Genomic DNA, 24715 nt, shown 5'->3' on the forward strand with positions numbered 1-24715 from the left:
CTAAGCAACAGTGCCAATTTTCTTATCCTTCGTCAGGTTCAGTCCAGCAGCATCCCTAACTATTTACCTGTCTACCAAAGACTGCTTAATGTCATCTAGGTCTGCTAGCACCACACCAGCCAAACTTTCTGCCTTCCCAACCAGCATCACATCAATTTTGTCTGCATTATGCTGGCCCGGTGGTACCTTCTCAACTGCCACCAGAAGCTTAGATAGCAAGATGTTACTAAGCAAGATAACAAGATGTCCACATTAGATTGAAAACCCAACCTGAAGTTCCTGAACGTAAGAAACGTAACTCCTTGTTCCAGTGTGGTGTAGTGGTTCAGAGCAGTGGACTCTAATCTGGAGAACCATTTGATTCCCCACTCCTCCAAATGAGCAGTGGACTCTAATCTGGTGAACTGGGTTGGTTTCCCCATTCCTACACATGAAGCCTGCTGGGTGACCTTGGGCTAGTCACAGTTCTCTTCGAACTCTCTTAGCTTCACCTATCTCACAAGGTGTCTGTTGTGGGGAGAGGAAGGGAAGGAGATTGTAAGCCAGTTTGATTCTGCTTAAAAGGTAGAGAATATCGGAATATAAAAAACAGCTCTTCTTCTTCCATACCCAGTGACCATGAGCTTCTTGTAATGATAGTCCTGTGCTAATCAGTAGGGCAGCAAAATTGAGGGGGGGGGCCCTCCAGATAAGGTAGCCATGAACTCCCTAGAGATGCAGGACATCATTTGTAAAGTTTTTAAATGTAGGGAAATGATCAAAAACACAACTGGATGAGCACTGAGCATGCTCCTTGCCCCCCCCCCCCGGATCCATAGAATATTGAGGGCAGGTGAGTGTCAGTTTGGGAGGAAAATAAGAAAAAGGGGAATGGCATACAGTTGATAAGGAAATGACTTTATATGTTCATCTGTGTTGACATGACTTTACGTTTTCAGGTTTTACTTTGATGAAGATCATGGAACTCAGCACTAGACTCACTGGGATGGAAGGCAGCATGGTATAGCCCGATCTCACCAGGTCTCGGAAGCTGAACAGGTCGGTACTGGGAAGGCAGACCTCCAAGGAACACTCTACAGAGGAAGGCAATGGCAAACCACCTCTGCTTGATCACTTACCTTGAAAGCCCCTTGCTGGGGTCGCCATGAGTCAACTGTGACTTGACGCACAGACACATAAGACTCACTGAAAAAGTCAATAATGCTGGGGAAAGTTGAAGGTAGCGGGAAAAGAGGAAGATCCACCATGAGATGGATTGACTCAATAGAGAAGCCATGTCCTTCCGTTTGCGAGGGTGTTGACAATAGGACATTTTGAAAGTCATTAATTCATAGGGTTGCCATAAGTTAGAAGCAGCTGAATGGGCACATAACACACACACACACACACACATCGACATGTATAATATTTTGTTGGATCTGTTGCTTTATTGTTAGTGTTGCAGCAGGTAGGTCAACTCTGTTTTGAAAATGCAGCAATTGGTATTTCACAATATTAACGGTTTCTGGGAACAGAAATGGAATTGTATCCATTGTGCGTTACAGTATGCTTCTGACCCAGTTCATGTTTCTGACCCATCCTGGCTGTCTCTGCACAAGTTTTCTTACCAAACACAAGAGAAAAACGAATGGTCTATGCTGACTTCTTTTTTTTTTTACAAATTGCCCCACTTATCTTGGGAAGAATCAGGGGTGGATTGGGAAGCAAAAACAACCTGAAAAGGGCTCCCCGCCAGGCACAGACATCCCAGCTTGGCCCCACTTCAATGACAGAGGGAGCAGGTAAAGCCCTGTAGAGATGCCAGGCTCCAGGTGGGACCTGTGGATCCCCTGGAATTAGACCTCATTTCCAGACTACAGAGGTCATTTCCCATGGAGAAAATGGATGCTTTGGAGGGGGAACTCCATGGCATTGTCCCCCACTGAGGTCCCTGTCCACCCTAGGCTCCATCCTCAAATCTCCATGAGTTTCCCAACCTAAATCTGGCAACCCTACATCCCCATCCCCCCTGGTGGCCAGGGGGACCTGGCAACCCTAGGGAAGCGGTGAGGAAAATGAGGCTTTGCTCCTCACACATGGGAAGAGCTGCCAGTTCATGGGAGGCAAGGGCTGGTGGCAGTGTCTCCTGGCCACTTCACATGAGATGAGGGCTCTGACTCACAGCAAATCCTGCCCGCCTCAGGTGGGGCTACCAGTTCCCACCCACCCTGTGTGAGACAGGGGCAGCCAGTTCACAGCAGCTCACATCTGCCTTGCACCAGGCTGGGGCCACCAGCTCCTGCCCTCCTCATCCAAGGCAGGCACGACCTTAGGGTTGCCAACCTCCAGGTACTAACTGGAGATCTCCTGCTATTACAACTGATCTCCAAGCGAAAGAGATCAGTTCCCCCGGAGAAAAGTCCCGCTTTGGCAACTGGACTATGGCATTGAAGTCCCTCCCCTCCCCTCCCCAAACCCTCCCCTCCTCAGGCTCTACCCTCCAAACCTGCCGCCAGTGGCAAAGAGGGACCTAGCAACCCTACACCACCTCCCCCTCACCCCAGTCTTTATCGGCATTTTTCTCTTCAGCACCACAGATTTTGTTCCCCACTGTCCTCAACCTGCAGGAGCAGCAGCTGTGGGTGTTCAAAGCCATTCTGTTTGGAGTCAGTATTACGCCAAGTCCCCGAATGGTGTGTCTGCCAGCCCCAGGACTGAAACTCTACATAAGAAAATAAGAAAAGCCATGCTGGATCAGACCAAGACCCATCAAGTCCAGCAGTCTGTTCACACAGTGGCCAACAAACTAGGAAGCCCACAAACAAGACAGCTGCAGCACTGTCCTGGGGCAGGGAGTTCCACAATTTAACGATGTGTTGTGTGAAGAAATACTTCCTTTTATCTGTTTTGAATCTCGCAACTCTGTTTGCATTTGAGAGTAGGTCACCCAGGGAGAGCTCTGACCCTTGCTTCACACGCAGCACCTGCTGCCTTGTGGAGCTAAAACATTCTCAGGTACGCCATATTTATAGATAGAAGCCTTTTGGGTATTTCATTTCCCCAAACACTGCAGCTCAGAAATCTGTGTTACACGTCGACTGGAATGTTTTCTCACAGCCTGCAAACTGCAGCAGGTTTGGGCTGTAGCAATCAAAAGGAAGCAGTAGTTTGAGATAGACCTAGTTCATTTATGTAACCTGACAAAGCCACATTGACTCCAAGAGGCTAATTTTACCCTGCTTGGTGAGTTGGCGTAGCATTACCTCCAGTTGAGTGAGATCGAGGTCACAGTTGTCAGGTCTCAAGGTATGATCGGAAGTTTCCTCTTCTCAGAACCTCCAGGGGAAGGAATACAATCTCTGGATGAAGGGCCTGAATCTGGAGACCGGCTGCTTTCTGTCTGGCTTTAGAGGTTTTGCTATTTGTTGTGCCAAGGGTTACCAACCTCAGAGTGACACCAGAAGTCCTCCTGGAATTACAGCTGATCTGTGGACTATAGCAACGGAAATAGCAGCTTTAGAGGGCAGCCACTATGGAACAGAATCCAGGAGAACAACAGTCTTAGGGAATGGCTTCAGAGGGTGGATGCTCCAGAGTTTCTCCTGTGGTATACCATAGAGACTAGGAGAAACTAACTGAGACTTTCCACTTGTCCAAAGTGGGAGCCAAAGACGTTTCTGCTTGAGATACCCAGACAAATCTTATTGTGAAACATGTTGGTGTTAGAGGAATTAGAGGGGGTCTCTACAGGAAGGGGAGGAGTTGGAGGAGCTGATGTTTGACCTGGATGATCCATCACAGGATGTGACATCACATCACTGCTGAGCTTTTTCCCCTCCACAAACTCCACCCTTCTCAGGCACTGCACCCAAATCTTCAGGAATTTCCCAAGCTGGAGTTGACAAACCTAGTTGTGCCTAGGGTTGCCAACTCCAGCCTGGGAAAATCATGGAGATTTAGGATGGTGCTTGTGGGGGGGGGGCTGTGAGAACCTATGTGATTTCACCTAGAACCAATGATATACCATAGAATCCACACTCTGAAGCTGCCATTTTCTCCAGGGGAACCAAGCTCTGTAGTCTAGAGATCAGTTGTAATTCCAGAACTCCAGGCCCCACATGAAGGTTTGCCAACCTAGTTGTGCCCCCACACCCTGAAGCACTGGGTGCTTTCAGTTTCTCCCCTGGAAAGACCAGGTAAAACCCTCGGGTTTGGAAGTCCCAATGGAGCTTACAAGTGTGCATAGGAATGCAGCTCTAGATTCTTAATAGCCTACAATACTCTCTACCTTCTGCAACTTTTCCTAGGCACATTAACCCTGTCTACTGGTGCTCACATCATGCTTCAAGTTTATTGTGCTAAGTTGTGACTGTGAAATGCAGGCAGGCAACTCCTGTTCTTCAAGCCAAAGTGAGGGTCCTGACCTAGTGTGGGTGAGGATGGAGTACAGAACTTTTCCTTGGCTGCTTTAGCAACAAACCAAAGTCTCTGGAAGAGGTAAGCATAGAAAACATTGGGATGGTATAGCAGGGAACTTGATGAGGTCCTGGCCAGGGCCCAAACAGGCCGAGGTCCTGTGAGGTTCTATCACCTTGAATCCAACGTGTTTGTAAAGCTCGTCTACATACCATCTTTCTATTAAGTCTTTCTGCAGTCAGCTAGCCTAAACTCTCAAACTACCTCCACAGTTGACTTCAGAGCACTCTCTTCTTCTTCTTCTTCTACTTCTTCTTCTTCTCCTTCTCCTCCTCTCTCTCTCTCTCTCTCTCTCAAACGTGTCAGGATGATGCATAATCTCTTCTGCTAGAAGCCACTTAATAAACACAATATTGTTCAGAGCAAGGTTGTTCCTTCCTATCAATAGCATCTAATCAGCATCCTTACCTGAAAGGTAATCTCTGCCCATCTCCTGTTGGCTATCATGCAGCTTCTCAGAATAATGGGTCTTTGTCTGGGTAATGTTACAGCTGAGAAAGGAAGGTCAAACACTCTCCTCAATGCCTTCCCCTTCTCTGTCCTTGACTAGAAGAACAAAGCGGGTAAGTCTAGGTGTCTGCAGAGACCCCCCCCCCCCAATAAAAAGGACCCCAACCTTTACAGGATGACCAACAGAGAATAAAATAGACGACAGAAGAAATCCCCAAATTTTCAACAGAATTTAGTCCTTTTCAGACGTTACAATCACGTGTACCAGGAGCCTACCAACCATGTGTAATGGGAGCACATGCTATCATGTGGCCCTCACTATCAGTTGCATGGTCAACCATGTTGCGAACAGGGGAATGTGCATATTTACCACGCACAGCTTCCGTATGAGCAGGCGGACTCATAGGCTTTTCAGGGTTCATACGTGTTCACAAGTACAAACATGGTAAAGTGAGGTTTGGATCCTATCACTGTTAGGTGGATCTGTAACAGGTTGACAGATTGTACCCAAAGATTGTTTGTTAATGGTTCATCATCCTCTTGGGAGAGCCTTAGGGATCTTTCCTGGGACCTCTGTTGTTCAATATCTTTATACATTATTTGGATGAAGGAACAGAGAGAATGTTTATTAAATTTGCAGATCATACTAAATTGGGAGGTGTACCAAATACAGTAGAAGACAGAGTCAGGACACAGAATGATCTTGACAGGCTGGAAAACTGGGCTAAACCAAATAAAATAATTTCAACAGAGATAAATGTAAAGTTCTGCATTTAGGTAGGAAAAATCAAATGCATAATTATAGACTGGGAGAGACTTGTCTTGGCAGTAGTATGTGCAAAAAGGATCTAGGGGTCATAGTAGACCATATGCTCTCTCATGAGTCAGCTGTATGATGCAGTAGCTAAAAAGGCAAATGCAATTTCGGGCTGTAGCAACAGAAGTATAGTGTCCAGATCACACAAAGTGTTGGTATCACTTTACTCTGCTCTGGTTAGACCTCGCCTAGAGTACTGTGTTCAGTTTTGAGCACCACAATTTAAGAAGGATATAGACAAGCTGGAACGTGTCCAGAGGATGGCAACGAAGATGGTGAGGGGCCTGGAGAACAAGTCCTATGAGGAAAGCTTGAAAGAGCTCGGTATGTTTAGCCTGGAGAGGAGACAACTGAGAGGTGATATGATAACCATCTTCAAGTACTTGAAGGGCTGTCGTATAGAGGATGGTGCCATGTTGTTTTCTGTTGCCCCAGAAGGTAGGACCAGAACCAATGGCTTGAAATTAAATCAAAAGAGTTTTTAGCTAACATTAGGAAGAATTCCCAGACAGAGCAGTTCATCAGTGGAACAGGCTTCCTCCGGAGGTGGTGGGCTCTCCTTTGGAGATTTTTAAGCAGATGGCCATCTGTCAGCAATGCTGATTCTGTGAACTTAGATCATGAAAGGGAGGGCAGGAAAGGTTGCATCAGTGTTTGGTTCTTGTGGCACTTTCTTACATGCCCAGGAAAATGCCAATCGCCACTTTGGGGTCAGGAAGCAATTTTCCTCCAGGCCAGGTTGGCCAGGGATCCTGGAGAGGTTTTTGCCATCTTCTGGCATGGAGCAGGGGTCACTGGAAGTATGAGGGGAAGGTAGTTGTGAATTTCCTGCATTGTGCAAGGACTTGGACTAGATGACCCTGTTGGTTCCTTCCAACTCTGTGATTCTATGAATGTCTGTCTCTAGCCTTAAACTTGCTGCTTATTACAACCCTACTAGCCCAGACTAACCTTGTCAGAAGGGAGGGTTGGTACTTGGATGGGAAACCACCAAGGAAGATGGGGGCTGCTATGCAGAGGAAGACAATGACAACCCCAGGAACAGTGGAGGTTCTAGTCTAGGGTTGTGCATATCGATATATCCGAACCGAAAATAAACCCAAAATTAGCCTTTCGGAAATATTCGAGTTTCGGGTCGACCGAATACCAATTTCCCCCCCATAGACTATAATGGGCCCAATTTTTTTCCGGTTAAACCCAGAAATAAGCCGAATACCAATATTTACCAGTATAGGAATTTGGCTTATTTTGGGTTTACCCCCCAAAAAATCAGGTCCAATAAAACTGAAACGTATTGATTATTATTATTATTACTACTACTACTACTATTAGTCTGTGCAAGGAACTGAGCACTGAGCTTACTGGCAATTTGAAGCATAGCTCTTTGTGGATATTAATAGTGGGAGCCCTGGGTTCTTTACAGATGATTAAATGTGTGTTCTTCTGCACCCTGTTTAAAAACTTGAGTAGAGGCATATCTGTTGCCTTGAAAGGTGCATTCATTTTGCAGGCAACCTTATTTTGTGTTTATAAGGCTCATCTCTTTGCCAGTAATGGTGTAAGAAGCCGGATAAAACCTGACTTTTTTTTCCTTTGCCAATAATTCTCTTTTGTAGGGGTAACAGCGGCTGGAGCTTGCATCTCACTGAACTCAATGGCACAGTTCTCCTTGAGAACTAGATTGCATGCACGGGGGGGGGGGGATTTGACCCTGCTATTTCTGGATAGCGATTTCCATTGGAAAAACAAAGAACAAGGAAGCAAGAAAGCATCTAATTGCCTCCAGCTAAGAAGATGGCTCCTCCCGGCTGCTCAGTCTTTGCAAACAAAACATGTTTATTTATTTATTTTTAGAAATTACTTCTTTTTCATTCCATAACTTAAGTGCATTGCTTAAATACGATTCACACACAAAATAAAGTTGGATTGTTGTTGTGGGGGGGCGGTTTGGCTATACAGTATTTTCTGATGTAATTAGGAACAAACCTGATACATATTTAAAAAAAAACATTCAGTTTTCTGTAGTGCATGAGGAAATTTAAACAAGAGCTGAGCTCAAACTACAAATTATTTTTGCATATTTAGCCACTCCAAAAGCACCTCCCCTTTTCAGTTTTCATCACTCCTGGCAAGATACCTTTGCTTATTAATTTTTCCACTGTCATTTACCCTCCCTATCCCTCAGTTACATGATTGTGCAGCCAGATCTATTTGACTATGGGATAGATATGTCATAATGCGGTGCCATCACGTTCACTTCAGGACGTGATTAAGTGAGAACAGACGTGTGACTGATCCCAGATGGAGGAAGCAGCGACCACCAGTTGAAAGACCCAACCCAAGGCACAGCATCCAGGAGAAACAGATAGGGACGGCAAAACGATGAACATTTGAAAAGTCTAAGTACTGGGGGGGGGGGGGAGAAATCCCACCCCAAATCACTTGTTGCCATCCAAAAATTGAAATCGGAGAACATTTGCTGCAGCATTGGTCAAAGTCCAAAGCACTAGTTCCCACAACTCTCTTAAATAAAACAAAAGTTTTAATGCGAGTCCTAGATTCTTTCAAAATGTTGCTTTCAGATATTTTTTTCAATGCATTCATTCTATAAACTGCTAAAGAAATGGAGATTAAAGTTTTGAAATATTCTTCACAAATGGCCCTGGTTTTCAAGTGGGAAATGAATTTACCTATTTCAAAATATGTAAAGTAACTGTCAGCTCTTGGCTTCACAGGAGTCCTCCTGAAACAAATGTCACTGTAGTCTTCCGACGTTCACCCTTTTGCTCCGTTCTCGCTCTAACAGCTTGTAAACAATCCAGGAACCAGGTCTGTCCGGGCCATCCAACCCCTCAAGATGTAAAATAGGAGCTCTGCATGGAATACAGGTGGTCAATGGGGTTTCCCACTCTTGATTGCAGTGGTCCAGATTCTGAGGTCGCTAAGAAACAGTCGCCCAAGTTGCTGAGGGATGCGTCGTCGCTATCAAGGTTGTGGAAAAGTGACTCAACGCCTTCAGGAGAGATCAACAAAAGCGGTGTTTTTATCGACGGCCCAATCCCTCAGGAAGTCCCTCCGGCTCAAGCCCCACTGAAATTAATGGGAGCTCCTCACAAGTAGTGCTCTTGACCAGTTCCTCATTCATTTCAATGTCTTGTACAGGGGATATAGGAACATAAGAAAAGCCATGCTGGCTCAGACCAAGGCCCATCAAGTCTAGCAGTCTGTTCATGCAGTGGCCAACCAGGTGCCTCTAGGAAGCCCCCAAACAAGACGACTGCAGCAGCATTATCCTGCCTGTGTCCACAGCAGCTAATATAATAGGCATGCTCCTTTGATACTAGAGAGAATAAATATGCAACATGACTAGTATTCATTTTGACTAGTAGCCATGGATAGCATAATTGTATAGACCTCTATCAAATCTCCCCTTAACTGCCTTCTTTCTAAGCTAAACAACCCTAAGTGTTTTAACCGCTCCTCATAGGGCAGAAGAAGAAGAAGGAGAGTTGGTTTTTATATGCCAACTTTCTCTACCACTTAAGGAAGAATCAAACTGGCTTACCGTCCTTCCCGTCCCCACAACAGACACCCTGTGATGTGGGTGGGGCTGAGAGAACTGTGACTAGCCCAAGGTCACCCAGCTGGCTTCATGTGGAGGAGTGCGGAAACAAGTCCAGTTCATCAGATTAGCCTCCGCCACTCATGTGACGGAGTGGGGAATCAAACCCGGTTCTCCAGATCAGACTCCACCGCTTCAAACCACCGCTCTTAACCACTACACTACGCTGGCTCTCAGTTGTTCTAGTCCCCTGGCAGGGCAGTTGCTCTAGTCCCCTAATCATTGTGGTTTCTCTTTTCTGTACCTTCTCAAACTCTGCAATAGCCTTTTTTTAGGTGTGGTGACCAGAACTGTACACAGTATTCCAAGTGTGGTCTCGCCATTGATTTGTACAAGGGCAGTATGATAGCAGCAGTTTTATGCTCTAGTCCTTGTCTATTTATGGCCAGCATTGGACCTTCCCTCTGGATTATGGCTTTCGAATTTCATCCCACCCACTCCTAGGAGCTTCCAAATATGTCAATCTTTTTTTTTTTAAAGAAAAAAAACCTTTTATTTCCTTCACACAAAAAGAACAAAAAAAAGAAAAAGAAAAAAAGTTAAGAAGAATCTACATAAAGACAAAAATATAAAACAACTGTGGCAGATCTTTACACACATTTCTATTAATATGTAAATGTAAAATGTACAAATTAGTTAAATAAACATCACACACAGTAAAATCCCAGTTTAAATCCCAGTTTAAATCCCGCTGAGAGCCAGCGTGGTGTAGTGGTTAAGAGCAGTGGTTTGGAGTGGTGGACTCTGATCTGGAGAACTGGGTTTGATTCCCCACTCCTTCACATGAGTGGCGGAGACTAATCTAGTGAACTGGATTTGTTTCCCCACTCCTACACACGAAGCCAGCTGGGTGACCTTGGGCTAGTCACAGCTCTCTTAGAGCTCTCTCAGCCTCACCTACCTCACAGGGTGTCTGTTGTGGGGAGGGGAAGGGAAGGTGATTGTAAGCCAGTTTGATTCTCCCTTAAGTGGCAGAGAAAGCTGGCATATAAAAACCAACTCTTCTTCTTATTCTAAATAATGTTGAAACCCATCAGGCAAGGAAGAAGGAAATTCCACAGTTTTGGGTCACCCTTCCAAGGTTGTCTTTCTATGGGTGCTTCTTGATAGAACTCATCTTGCTTTCTCTGAGACATTGGCTGTTACCCCACTAGGTATTCCCAGCAATGTATTAAGAGTTTGAAAATGCTATAAAAAACATCGCTTTAAAAGGGTTTTTGGATGCCATGGCTAAAAAATGGTTCGAAGACGCCTTCACAGCTAAAGGGGCCAAACAAAGTGCAAGCAGCATTTTTTATCAGTTTCAAACTCTTAATACATCGCTGGGAATACCTAGTGCGGTAACAGCCATTGCAGTGGGAAGCACAGGCAGTAGCAGTTTATAAAAGAATGCAGATTTTCTTCCGATTGCGCTCTCAGAATCTGCAACATGCAGTGTCTTCAGTCCTTACCGTAGGGGTGCATGTGGTCCCCAGGCATCTGTGGTGGAGTGAGTCCTTGCCGGAAGGGATCTGAGCTGTAGACGCTTTGATCAATAGCCAGAATTTGTTGTGGGGGTTGCGGCAAGATGGTATACGAATTCATGAGCCCCTCAAGGCCAGTATTACTGCCACTGTTTGTCTGAGCTGGAAGACAAGGAGAGAAGAAATAGTTCTCCAACAGTTCTCTCGTCATACCCTTCTATCCCACCTACGTGGCAAGAGCTAGATTTGTCTGTCTTGTTGACTTCTGTGATGACACCCCTGAACTTCGAAGCCCAGAATCTGTGAACTGTTTCTTACTTCCCCATTTCCACTACATTTAAATCCATGATAACCTACCCAAACACAACCTCTTAATTTCTCAGCTGCCGCATAAATGGGGAAGCCTATCAGGGACCATCCAAAGACCTACAGCTAGGGTTCCCAGATGCCCCTCAGTTGGCTGGCAGGTAGAAGTGAAAAGGTGACCGTTCTCAAATGTTGTGACTGTTTCCCAAGTCAATAAATGACATTGTAGAGATGTAATGAAGATCTGTAACTCCTGAAAGCTTAGCCTTGAGATGAGGAGAGGCAAGTCAGATTAATAGCAAGGGTTGGGAGGAAGGCCATGTTGGCACATGATACGTTTTAAAGATCTCTGAGAAAGCTTAGAAATGACCGAGGGTGTCTTCCATTTCTATGCTTTCTTGATGGGTCCTACTCCTCCCCCTTCCCACTTCCCACATTCTGGCCCAAAAAAGGACATGCAGAACCTGACTCTGAAAAGAGAGGAACTAAAAAATCATAATTCGTCCTGCCCAGCCACTGTTGGTGCCTCCCAAGGAAGGGAGTTCACCTCCTCATTTTGAGATTCCTGGCTGGGTGTGGTGAAAGTCCTAAGCAAGAACAGAGTTCCCCGATAGGATTAGGAGGCAAGCTGTACCAGAACTGAGCCGCTGCGTGTTTTGTTGATCTTGCTGTTGCTGCTGTTGTCGTCTTGCCAGCTTCTTCATCTGTTACCAGAAATGGAAAATTGGAACAAATCTGGTCTAAGCTTTCTATCAAATGGCAGGAATGTCTACATAGAATATTATTCACCTGGTGCTGCAACTGTGCTATTTTGTTTCTTTGTGTCTGGGAATCAGGTTCTTATTCAAGCACACATATACACACACCCTCGGCAAAATAGCTACACAGTCAGGTTGCAAAAAAGACAGGAGAAAAAGGCTAATTTCTCCTCCCTCCCCTTCAAGCTTGAAGCAATGCTTTTGATCTCTGCATTGCAAAAGGGAGGTTGGATAGAGCTGGTTTCTTTCCCTCCCCAACCAAGCTGGGTGGAGACAGATGAAATGTTTTTGATCTCTGCATTGCAAAAGGGAGAGGAGAAAGAGATTGATTCTCTCTCTCTCTCTCACACACACACACACACACAAATAATGCTTCTGAGTTCCTCACTGCGAAAGGGAGAGGAGACGGACATCGTTTCTTTCCTTTCTATACAGGTCAGCCTGACCGCTTGGGGTCAGGATAAAAGAAGGGAATTCAGGGGGGGTTCTGGTCACTTCTGCTCCCCACTAAATTTACTGCATCTAAGAAAGTCTGGAATGCAGCAGAGTTTCCAGGATGGGAGATCAGAAGAACCCAACTTCTAGCTGATCCGTGTAATCAGCTGGGAGTCATCTCCTGATTCTCCCCCAGTACTTTGCAGTACTTACAGAGTAAAATGTCACCAGCAGTAGATCGGCAGCCGACTCCCTGCTGATCCCTCATCAGCTGAGAGAGGGTTTCTGATGGCTGCAAGCAGCGAATAGAAATGAACAGCCTATCAGTTAGTTGGCTCCCTGAACACCACTGGTGAACAGGAAGTGAACCAAACTGGCATGTGTCCTGCATGACAACAGAAGCTGGTACCGGGTCTGGAAATTGATAGCCTTGGGCTTATGTCCAGCACTGTCTTTTTGGATGGTGGCTGAATTAGTATTCCAGGGCTCAAGCTTCAGATCCAGGCTCCAGTCCACCAATTGCACATACCCCCCACCCCAGCCTAAAAGCTTCCATAATAAGATGTTATTTAAAGAGAAAAGTTACCTTAGCTCTTTGATTCTGGAACCAGACCTGTACAACTCGGACACTCAGCCCCGTCTCCGCTGCTAAGGTTTCTCTCACCTTCATTAAATGTCAGAAGAACAGACACTGTTATCCCTTCAAACAGAAACAAAATCTTCAGCAAAATAGTCAGTGTTGAAGAAATGGTGTGTGATAAAATTTGAATATGTTTATCTCCCCTATGAATTTTGAGAAAAGGGTTTGAAATTTGAATGGTAACGTTTAATTCTTTTCCAGTTTTTAAGATTTTAAATCTTGGTGAGAGATTGATGAGAATCAACTGCAAATTCTGAGTATTGGTAGCACTCTACAGGTGACAAATTGAAATCTCAATGCAAAATTTCTCAGCAATATACCTGGTTTACCAACAAATGTACCCTCAACAGGGAGTGATGGATCATCTCAACTATTTGATGAGAACGCCTGTGTGATGTTTTCAAACTCCAGTTTGTCATACTGACCTTTTACATTTCTAAGCTTACACTTCAACATTTGAGACGTCAAAAAGTCCTGAACTGGATCATTCATACCAACAAAACTTTGCCATTTTGAATTCAAAAAAAGTCAATGAATTACAAAACACAGCATATTTTTGCTTTTAATTTTATCGGGATCCAGAAAAAGCAGCAAACTGATATTTTAAGAAATGGCCATATGTACCAAAAACGACACCTGATACAGACATCTTAGAACGGGAGTGAAATTTTGCTTCATTTACATATCTGGAGACTAAAAACAAACCGTTAGTCCAGGAAAAATCAACATTCATCTCTGTAAGCTTCCAAATCAAGATCAGTTTACTGGACCTCCCCAGGGCCAATTATGTCCAGGAGCACAGTTGGGGAAGGGGTTAAAACAGGAAATTAGAAGGCTGGACATGAGGGAAAAAAACAGCAAAGGAAGAAAAAGCAGTGACCGGTGGAAGGGAGAGATTTCACCTCTTGTGAATATAATCATAAAATAATCTTTAAAAAAATTATTACTATCAAATTGAAATGCCAATAGAATCACTAGATCATTCAATAAGGACTCAAAGAAGGACTCAAGAACAAAGTCCTCAAGTACAAAGTCCTTTATGAAGGATTCAGGTACAAGACTAAGCATTCCAGTCTCAACGTGACCAAATTGTGGAGGGCCTTGAAAAGTTCCCACCTTCCAAAGTCATAACTATCCCAAGTCTGAACAGCTATCCACATCATATCTACTTGATGTTATGTACCCATATGTTATGTAGCTCTGTCTACCCAATTACTTTACCACACTGTTGTTAACTGGTAGACAAAATTACGTAGTAATTGTTGTTCAGCTACTTTGACAGAGCAATCCTAAACAGAGTTGCAATCCAAATCTACTTATTGTTACCATGCCTGATTTTATAATAGACTCCCCCCACCCTCAAACTACAAAAGGCTTATGTGTTTTTGACTGCCAAAAGGGGAAAAACCAACCAGGGATCTTTAAGGTGTGATAGCAGGAGCCCACCAAGGTCTCTTCTGCCTGCTTAAAAAGTAGGGTTCCCAGCTCCGAGTTGGGAAATACCTGGAGATTTTGGGGGAGGAGCCTGAGGAGGGTGGGCTTTGGGGAGGGGAGGGACTTCAATGGGGTATAATGCTATAGAGTCCACCTTCCAAAGTGGCCATTTTCTCTAGGTGAACTGATCTCTGTCACCTGGAGATCAGCTGTAATAGCAGGAGATCTCCAGCTATCACCTGGAGGATGCAAAAAAGGCAAAGGCAAAACACATTGCCTATACATGTGTTTTCATCAATCACATATATTTTTTCTTATGGTTTCTTTGCTTGTTATTTTCACAAGACAGTATTCTTTGTTAGTTATTTTCACAAAGCAGTATGGTTACATACCAAATAATAACAGCTCAAAGGTTACAAGTATATATTATGCAAAGTTTCATGTGAAAATCTCCCTTTTGAGCAGAACAAGCTTCTGGTAAGATGTGTTTGTTTCACAGTTTTCTTCAGCTGTTCATAGCAACGCCATGGCTACAGAAAAACTCGATGACAATTACAGCGTCAAGAAAATACTCAGCTGATTGACCACCTGGAGGATGGCAACGCTATTAAAAAGGTGGTCTTGTCAAGCACCTTTTTGGCCACAAACCATGATTGATGGGTTCCATTTGATCCCAGATAGGGGAAGTCTGGGCTATAGATACTCAAAGATGCACCTTATCTAGGATTACAAAAACCTGGGTTCCTATGTGGCCAGATGATTAAATGAGGCCTCATCTGGCCATCTCTAGCAGTTCAAATGTTCATGATGATCAGGGGCCTGGAGACTAAGCTCTATAAGGAAACGCTGAGGGAGTTGGGAATGTTTAATCTGGAGAAGAGGAGGTTCAGGGGGAACATGATTGCTTTCTTTAAGTATTTGAAGGGCTGTCACTGAGAGGAGGGCAGGGAGCTGTTCCTATTGTCAACACAGGATAGGACTTGCAATAATGGGTTTAAATTGTGGGAGGAAAAGTACCGGCTAGATATCAGGAAAACTTTTTTTTCAGCTGAGTTGTTCGACAGTGGAATCAGCATCAGCTGGCAGTCTTTAATCAGAGGCTGGACAAGCACTTGTCAGGGATGCTCTAGGCTGATCCTGCATTGAGCAGGGGGTTGGACAAGATGGCCTGTATGGCCCAACTCTGTGATTCTATGATGCCTATATGTTTTGTACCTTCCTACATGGCTTAGAAGACACCTCAAATGATGCTTTGAACGCCCTGCGCTGTTGCGTTGTTAGAATTGTCCGAGGTCGCTTGGGCCTCTTCTGATCCTTGTTCTCCTCAGACGCTTTCCTGGTTCCTGTTCCCATTTTGCCCAGGTTCTCTTCATCATCACTTTTACCTGAAAAGATTTATAAAATTTCATGAAATAGGATCCTCACAGTTGCTTTTGCTTTTGAAAGTTGCAGCCTGTCAACAGAAAAACTCCATCGCTGGGACAGCTTAAAACGCTCTCTTTCCAACTTTTCCCGAGTTGAACTAGAAAGCATAAAAAAGTATCTGCATGAGTTTTTTAACTTGTACACCAACTAAAATTAGTGTCCAGTGTTGTGAATGATTACCACATTCATCTTATGCTATCACACTCTCATAGGGCTACAAGGTCCCACCGGTGGGAGGTTTTTGGGGCAGAGCCTGAGAAAGGAGGGGTTTGGGGAGGGGAGGGACTGCACTGCCATAGAGTCCAATTGCCAAAGCAGCCATTTTCTCCAGGGAAAGTGATCTCTATCGGCTGGAGATCTGTTGTAATAGCAGGAGATCTCCAGGTAGTACCTGGAGGTTGGCAACCCAACCCTCTCAGGCAGGGGTGTCAAACATAAGGTTCGAAAGCCATATCTGGCCCTTTGAGAGATCTGGCCCATGAGCCAGCTGGGGCAGCAACCTTCCCCCCTTTCACTCTCGATCTAGGCTGGCGAGGCATGGCCTGGCTCGACCAAGCGACATTTATGTCATATCCGGCCCTCGTAACAATTGTGTTCAACACCCCTGCTCTAAGGGATCAGTGTGTCCCTTCTGATGTTAGACAGTCATTTGATCAACTTCTGGTTCTTCTGTGTCCAGTGGAATGCTTCCCTTTTTTATGACTTCTTTCCAGAAGGCAAAGGGTGCAACTGGACACCAGCAACATATCAAATCTGCATACCTGCTCAGCGTATCATATTCAGTGTCTCACCCAGATTTTAAATCCATAGCCTGGGATTTTCTCTCTCTTTCTTTTCTCCACTCCTCTATATTTTTTTAAAACATTCAGCTTGATAAAGAGCTCCAGAGAACTCAAAAGCTTGCACACTGTTTTTTGTCATTTCAGTTGGTCCTAATAAAATTATGTGGCTTTTGTCTTTGGATTTATCGGGGCAAAGGAAAGTCACAATGAGGGAAGGATGAGGAACCGAGCTGGTGCTGTACAATAAAGCAGATAACAAAAAAGATTTTAGTCATAAGAACATAAGAAAAGCCATGCTGAATCAGACCAAGACCCATCAAGTCCAGCAGTTTGTTCACACAGTGGCCAACCAGGTGCCTCTAGGAAGCCCCCAAACAAGACGACTGCAGCAGCACCATCCTGCCTGTGTTCCACAGCACCTAATATAATAGGCATGCCCCTCTGATCCTGGAGAGAATAGATATGCATCATGACTAGTATCCATTTTGACTAGTAGCCATGGAGAGCCCTCTCCTCCATGAACATGTCCACTTAAAGCCTTCTAAGTTGGCAGCCATCACCACATCCTGGGGCTTGTCCTCTCATCCCATGACTATGAAGTTTGCTTAGCAGTCTTTGGTGGGGGACTGTCAAAAGCCTTTTGGAAATCCAAATGCACAATGTCCACAGTCATCATGAAATGAAAAAGAAACCCAGAGCCCATAAGTGCAATTGAAACCCAAATATAACCAGCAAGAAGAAATGCCTTCCTAAAACATGGAAGTTACCAAGAAGACCTGGATCTGATTGCCACCTTAGATGGCAGGGTCTTCAAGTACTCTGGATCCCAAAACATGTAAAACTTTAAGAAGTCAGCAGATTATTTTCTTTATACAGGAGTTGAGTAATTCTCATGTTACATTCAATGCTTGTACACCTGAACATGTGAATTTAAAGCCCACATTTATCCAGGTACTGGTCCCTGGTTTCATTTGTAAAGTGAACCTGCATTGGTTCTTTGTTACAAACAAATGTACACAGGTACATGCAGGATACACGTGCATTCACTGTACCATATGAATAGGGCTACTGAGCCAGACCATTGCTCCATCAAGGTCAGTATGGTCTCCTGTAACTGGGAGCTGGTCTCCAGGATCTCAGGTGGAGGTCTTTTGCATCACCTTCTACTAGGGTTGCCAGCTCCGGGTTGGGAATTACCTGGAGATTTTGAAGGTGGAGCCTGAGGAGGGTGGGGTTTGGAGAGGGGAGGGACTTCAATGCCATAGAATCCAATGGCCCAATCAGCCATTTTCTTCAGGAGATCATTTTCACCTGGAGATCAGTTGTAATAGTGGGAGATCTCCAGCCACCATCTGGATGTTGGCAACCCTATCTTCTACCTGATCCTTTTTACTGGAGGTGCTGGGGATTGAACCTGGGACCTTCTGAATGCAAAGTAGATGCTCTGCCACTGAGCCAAGGCCACGGTTGGCAGCAGGGTGTGTGAAACACAGCAATGGCTGTACGGCTGCCATTGGGTTTGGCCTTGCAGCGACACCGCTGTCAGATTTGGTAATCAGAGCCAACAAGCCCATCCCCAATCTTTAGGGTTGCCAGGTCCCTCTTCAACACCGGTGGGAGGTTTTTGGGGCGGAGCCTGAGGAGGACGGGGTTTGGAAAGGAGAGGGACCTCAACGCCATAGAGTCCAATTGCCAAAGCGGCCATTTTCTCCAGGGGAACTGATCTCTATCGGCTGGGGATCAGTTGTAATAGCAGGAGATCTCCAGCTAGGACCTGGAGGTTGGCAACCCTACCAATCTTGCATTTGCTCCTAAGTAGCATTTCATTGCTTCTGGGAGTTCTCACTGCTTCCAGTTTTCTTTTCCAGGGGGCTAAAACATTTCCCAGTCTGGATACATGGAAGAATGAAATAGGAAAATCTTTGAGACCATTGAGAGGAAGAAAAAAGTCAATGCACAGCAGGATGAGGGAATCCCGCCCTGCGAATGAAGCACGGCGCCCAGTACCCCCACCACTGCGAACACCTGCTCGCCAAATCCCTCGGAATGATGGGAAGTGGATTCTGCTTTAATGTAGCCATGCTTTTAATTAACTCGGCCTTTCAAGCCTACCAGGAACAGTGTAGGAATTAATTAATCTTTAAGACTCCTCCTGATGTCACATGGGAAAGGCCTACGGGCAGTTTACATTGTCTGGAATGACCCCGGCATAACCCCAAGGCTCAACGAAGGGGGGGGGAAGGAGATGGAGAACCAGTTTCAAGCACGAAGATGAAGAAAATTCTTTGGTTGGAAGGAATTAGGGAATGGGGAGATGTTAGTACACTTTTAATTGGAAAGCTTCCCTTTCACAGACCGCCTGTTTACTTAGACTTGGGCTCTTGGGAGGGTGTCATTGAACCAAGGGCTTTGCAGCTTATGACCAACATATGGCTTCCAGTGCTTGGCTCTTTATCTTAATTTTCTCATAAAGTGGCCCTAGGTTTCTATTACACTCCATGGCCTCTTCTATTTTCAAAGAGGGCTTTTGGGAGAGATGCTGGCGGGATACAAATACGTTGTAATCTCCCAGCTCGATAAAATATAATCGGAGAAGGTCTGATCTTGCTTGTAGTCATTAACTGCTCCTTATTTTTTTTTAAACTTGACAATAAACCAGATGGACAGTTTCTAGCAAATCAGGATTGGTTCCCTGTGAAATGTGTGTGATCCAGTTGAAATGTAGAAGGAGGAGGAGGAGAGTTGGTTTTTCTATGCCAATTTTCTCTACCACTTAAGGGAGACTCAAACCAGTTTACAGTCACCTTCCCCTCCTCACAACAGACACCCTGTGAGGTAGGTGGGGCTGAGAGAGCTCTAACAGAGCTGTGACTTAGCCAAGGTCACCCAGCTGGCTTCATGTGTAGGAGTGGGGAATCAAACCCGGTTCTCCAGATCAGAGCCCACCGCTCCAAACCACAGCTCTTAACCACTACACCACACTGGCTCACTGAAGAAGAAGAAGAAGAAGAAGAAGAAGAAGAGTTGGTTTTCATATGCCAACGTTCTCTACCAGCGTGGTGTAGTGGTTAAGAGTGGTGGTTTGGAGTGGTGGTTTGGGGAGGGGCTTCAAGGGGGTAAAATGCTATAGCGTCCACCTTCCAAAGCCACCATTTTATCCAGGTGAACTGATCCCTGTTGCCTGTAGCAGGATATCTCCCTGTAGCAGGAGATCTCCAGCCACCATCTGGAAGTCAGCAACCCTAAGTCTACTGCCCAATTATAAGTCTTGTGCATTTAATGAAAAGGACCGACAGGGATTTTTTTATAAAGGACTGATAGATACAAACAAGACTAGTTAAGAGTGAGAACCCCCTTAAGGTTCAACTCAGGTGCTGGGGACAGACGAGGGCGTGCAGCCTTACATCGCAATCCAAAGCAGAGTTAAACACATTGACTTAAATGGATTCAGTTCCACTCTGATGGATTACAACCTCATCTCCTTCTGTCTTAAAATCTCTATTTGACAGAGCACCAGTTTTTCTTCAATCAAAGAGGTTCCCCTCTCCCTAGCATGGTGTAGCCAGCGTGGTGTAGTGGTTAGGAGTGGTAGTTCGGAGCGGTTGACTTTGATCTGGAGAACCGGGTTTGATGCCCCACTCCTCCATGTGAGTGGCGGAGGCTAATCTGGTGAACTGGATTTGTTTCCCCACTCCTCCACATGAAGCCAGCTGGGTGACCTTGGGCTAGTCACAGCTCTCTTAGAGCTCTCTCAGCTCCACCTACCTCACAGGGTGGCCGTTGTGGGGAGGGGAAGGGATGTTGATTGTAAACCGGTTTGATTCTTCCTTAAGTGGTAGAGAAAGTCGGCATATAAAAATCAACTCTTCTTCATGTCGGGTGATTTTCCTCCGGCTGCCACAAAACAAGCTGTTTCCCAGTAGATGGCAGCATTTTGCTGATTTTGCTCTAGACAGCAATGGTGTTTTGTGATCATGTCACATCCCTGTAAAAAAAACCTGACATTGCCAAAGCTTGCAATGGGCTGCTGTGACCTACTTGTCGGAATTCTTCCTACACCCTCCCTTTCCTTGAAATGAATTTTGCAAAACACCCTCTTTGGTTTGTTGGTGGAGAGCCACACTCCAAATCGGACAGCCATCACCCCGCCCTCCAAAAAAAAGAAAACTGTGTACATCGTCTTTGATTCCAGTTTTCCAGTTTTCTTTCCTTCAATAGCTGGGGGGTACAGGCAGAGCGCTTTGGTATTTTTCACTCTGGAGACAAAGGGCCTGATTTGCTTTGCAATTTTTGTTAATAGAAGGAGTCCCTCACATGGAATTCACGCTTCTCAGAAGAATGTGTAAAGCTGCCTTATACTGATTCCAGCAAAACCAAACAGAAAGGGGAAGAAAAACGTCAAACCAAAAAAGGCATGTAACCAGGAAGGTTGACAAAAAGCCTAATAACACAATGAATATAATAGGGCTACATTTAATAAATTAACAAAACACTAATACAGTACAAATTTTAAAAAATTAAAACCAAACATGTGGCCAACAGGCCACAATTGTACTTGGTGGTACAATTTTTTAAAATACACTCTATAAAGTAAAATTATCCAAATTTTAAAAATACAGCATTTCTGACCAACCTTTAAAATACACACAAGAAGTAGGACAAGTTCATTAACTTAGATAACCCCCCTTCATTATTGGAACAAGTTTGGACCTTCAAGAATCATTTTCCGATTGTTGTTATATCTGGCCCAAATATCTCCGTAAGCAAGAACAAGGTGAATTGTAGCTCTATGGTGTGTATATCCACATCCAGGAAGCAAGATATTGGCTAAAATTAGTTTGGTTTTAATTATTTTTTTAAATGTTTGTATTATTTTAAAATTTTGTTAATTTATCACCGAATCTAGATAACTGGTCCAGCAAGGCCAGTGCTATCTACTCAGACTTGCAATGGCTCTCCAGGGTCTCAGAAAGAGGTTTTTCACATCACCTACTTCCTGGTCCTTTTTAACTGGAGATGCTGGAGATCGAACCTGGGACCTTCTGCACGCAAAGCAGAGGCTGTTCCACTGAACCACAGCCCCTCCCCCAGCAACCGCTGACACTGCTGCTGCCCATGTCTTCCTAAGTCCCATAGCACACCCTCCCCACCTGTCTGTAGAAGCCAGCAGGATTTTAATTTTACCCAGGGTCAGCAGGGAGGGAACGTGAGCAGCCAAAGAACACAGGGGGGAAATGTGTTCCCACCTCTCCTGCCACACTGCTTTAAAAAAATTAATAAAAATGGGCAGTCAACAGTAAATATATACAAAAACTAAAAACAAATAGTCACATAATGACATAAAGTCACATAAAATACTTTACAACCCTGCATCCGCAGCCCCTTCTCGCTTAACTGAAACTACATCTTATTATAAAATGGAAGGGAAGGGCCATAGCTCAGTGGCAGAGCATCTGCTTGTCATGCAGAAGGTCCCAGTTTCAGTCCTCGGCATCTCCTGTTAAAGGGATTAGGTAAGTAGGTGATGTGAAAGACCTCTGCCTGAGACCCTGGAGAGCCGCTACCGGACTGCGTAGACAATACTGACTTTGATGGACCAAGAGTCTGATTCAGTATAAAGCAGCTTCATGTGTGTATGTGACAGTTCTATTCTTTGAATGGTTCTTGTCCATAACAGGTCTACACTATTAATATCTTTTTTTGGGGGGGGGGGGAACGTTTAGCGTCACTAAAATATACATCTTTTTTTATTTTTGACAACCAGTCATGTATCTTAGCAAAGACCATTCTAGCTGCAGTTAACACATGTAACGCTACTGTCAGTTGGTCTCTTGGAATTTTGGGAAGATAGTTCAACAATAAGGTTTCTGGCTTAAATGGAATTTGTTTCCTCAACCCAATTGCCGTATGTTTTACAACTTGTTTCCAAAAGATTGGTGCCCTTATGCAACCCAACCACATTCTCCTGCCACACTGCTGAAGACAAAGGGCTGGATGTGGCCATTTTGTTCAACCTTTTCCTATTAAAATCAGACCCCCTGTCCCAAACTTTACCAAACTTTGGGGTTCATGCAAGGAGAGTCCCTTGAAGCTATCCTGAAAAGTTGGGAACTCTACCTCCAAAAAATGCCCCCACAGGAGCTTCGAAAAAATTCCTATAGACTATAATGGACCCACATTTTTCGGTAAACCTGGAAATAAACCCAAAATACAAATTTACCAGTATGGGTATTTAGTAGGGTTGCCAACTGCTAGGCAGTAGCAGGAGATCTCCTGCTAATTCAACTGATCTCCAGCCGATAGAGATCAGATCACGTGGAGAAAAATGGCCGCTTTGGCAATTGAGCTCTATGGCATTGAAGTCCCTCCCCTCCCCAAACCCCGCCCTCCTCAGGCTCCACCCCAAAAATCTCCCGCCGGTGGCGAAGAGGGGCCTGGCAACCCTAGTATTTAGCTTATTCTGGGTTTACCGAAAAAATCAGTCCCAATAAACCCGAACCCAAAATTTACCGAATTTTTTTTTGCACAATCCTAATCCCCACTGCAGAATTGTCAAAAATGGAACAAGCAAGCAAGATAACCTAGACTTTGCCCATCACCTTAACCTGCTGTGTTCTATTTCTTTCAGCAAGTTTCTTCAGACCTAGCTGATTTCCCTGGCCAGGAAGAAATATGCTCCAAACACTGGAGGAAGACAAGGGATACGAGCTTATTTATTGCATTTATATTCCATCTTTCTTCCCACTGAAAGATATAAAATGGATTACGAAATACTGAAATACTACACAGGAATAGGCTACTATCTGCTTTGGCCATGTGCTCTGGTTTCATTTTCAAATAGTCTTCCCCCTTGCTTTATAATGTGGGGTGCCTGACTTTTCCCCCAAAAGGCACTAGTAACTGTCGTAGTGGGGTAGATTTCTATTGGGGAAATGGCATGGCTGCCTACAATTAGAGGCTAAAGCCAGGGTCTCTAGTCCCCCCCCCCCCACAGCCCTGCCTGACCACCAGCTCTTACCAATGGGTGTCAGCTCATTCATTTATAGTTGGCAGGCCTTGCCTAGCAAACAGTGGGATGTTCAAGGTGGGGACAGAGGGAGGCTGTCCACTGCAATGTCCTGTGCACCACTAAATTGCTTCCAGGAAAAACCTGGAGGTGATGTAAGCTCTTGGAATCACCGGAAACTCTATGGTAAACTATAGAGTTTCCGACGATTCCTTGAGCTACCCTATTCCTTGAGGTTTTCCTGGAAAGTGATATAGCAGTGCACAGGATGCTGACATTAATTTATTTTTCCTGGATGGGTGCTCTTGCGAGGCTTCCCACCGCAGTGGGAGGTAGGGTTGCCAACTTCCAGGTACTAGATGGAGATCTCCTGCTATTGCAACTGATCTCCAGCCAATAAAGATCACCTGAAGCAAATGGGCGCTTTGGCAACTGGACTCTATAGCATTGAAGTCCCTTTCCTCTCCACCCCAAACCCTGCCCTTCTCACCCCAAACCCTGCCCTCCTCAGGCTCTGCCCTAAAAACCTCCCGCCAGTGGCCAAGAGGGACCTGGCAACCCTAGTGGGAGGCCTAGCAGCCCTGTACCGAATTTTTCACCTTCACCTGTATTACCATCATTCATTATTGGCATTTTCACCTTCACCTGTATTACCATCATTCATTATTGGCACCATTGGTGAAGTTTGAATCAAGTGGCCCTTGCAGAATTCGTGGGAGGGCTTGGCTTTCTCGCTCCTGCCTGCCAATGACTCTCCAGGGTAATGGCCCACCAGAGACTTTCCTGGTAAGTTAAATGGCCAATCCGCCTCTAGCAATGGCGCCGCGCAATCCAAGGAAGGCCCTCCTGCCACCTTACCAGAATCTGATGCCGCCGGGCTGACGAGGCTGAGCAGTTCGTGCTCCTTCTCGAAGTCGCTCTTGCAAAGGAGCTGCCCCTCCTTCAGGACAAATTCATCCCCCTTCTGGAGCCGCCTCTTGCAGACGCAACAGCAGAAGCAGCCCACGTGGTACACACTCTTCTGGGCTCGCATGACGAACTCACTCGGGGCGATGGCTTCCAAGCAGCCGCTGCACTTCACCACAAAGAGTCTGCCATGCAAAAGGACTGAGGTTAAGGCCA

At 45.1% G+C, this 24715-nt stretch overlaps 1 protein-coding gene across 2 annotated transcripts in view; it reads right to left on the reverse strand.

Moving 5' to 3' along the window:
- Positions 1–8534: 8534 nt before the first annotated feature.
- Positions 8535–24715, reverse strand: part of LMX1A (LIM homeobox transcription factor 1 alpha) — a 77291-nt gene continuing 61110 nt past the window's right edge. The window contains exons 3-8 of one of the 2 annotated variants that reach the window (XM_056845002.1): positions 24452–24684; positions 15596–15765; positions 12893–12970; positions 11748–11817; positions 10796–10969; positions 8535–8735 (exon numbers count right to left, since the gene is read on the reverse strand). In XM_056845002.1, coding sequence (XP_056700980.1) covers positions 8575–8735; positions 10796–10969; positions 11748–11817; positions 12893–12970; positions 15596–15765; positions 24452–24684 — 886 coding nt within the window. In that variant the 3' untranslated portion in view covers positions 8535–8574. The remainder of the gene's footprint in view (positions 8736–10795; positions 10970–11747; positions 11818–12892; positions 12971–15595; positions 15766–24451; positions 24685–24715) is intronic. The other variant, XM_056845003.1, reaches the window with a different exon arrangement.

Source organism: Euleptes europaea, chromosome 2 (genome assembly GCF_029931775.1).
Source record: "Euleptes europaea isolate rEulEur1 chromosome 2, rEulEur1.hap1, whole genome shotgun sequence".
In the NCBI taxonomy this organism is placed as follows: Eukaryota; Metazoa; Chordata; class Lepidosauria; order Squamata; family Sphaerodactylidae; genus Euleptes; species Euleptes europaea.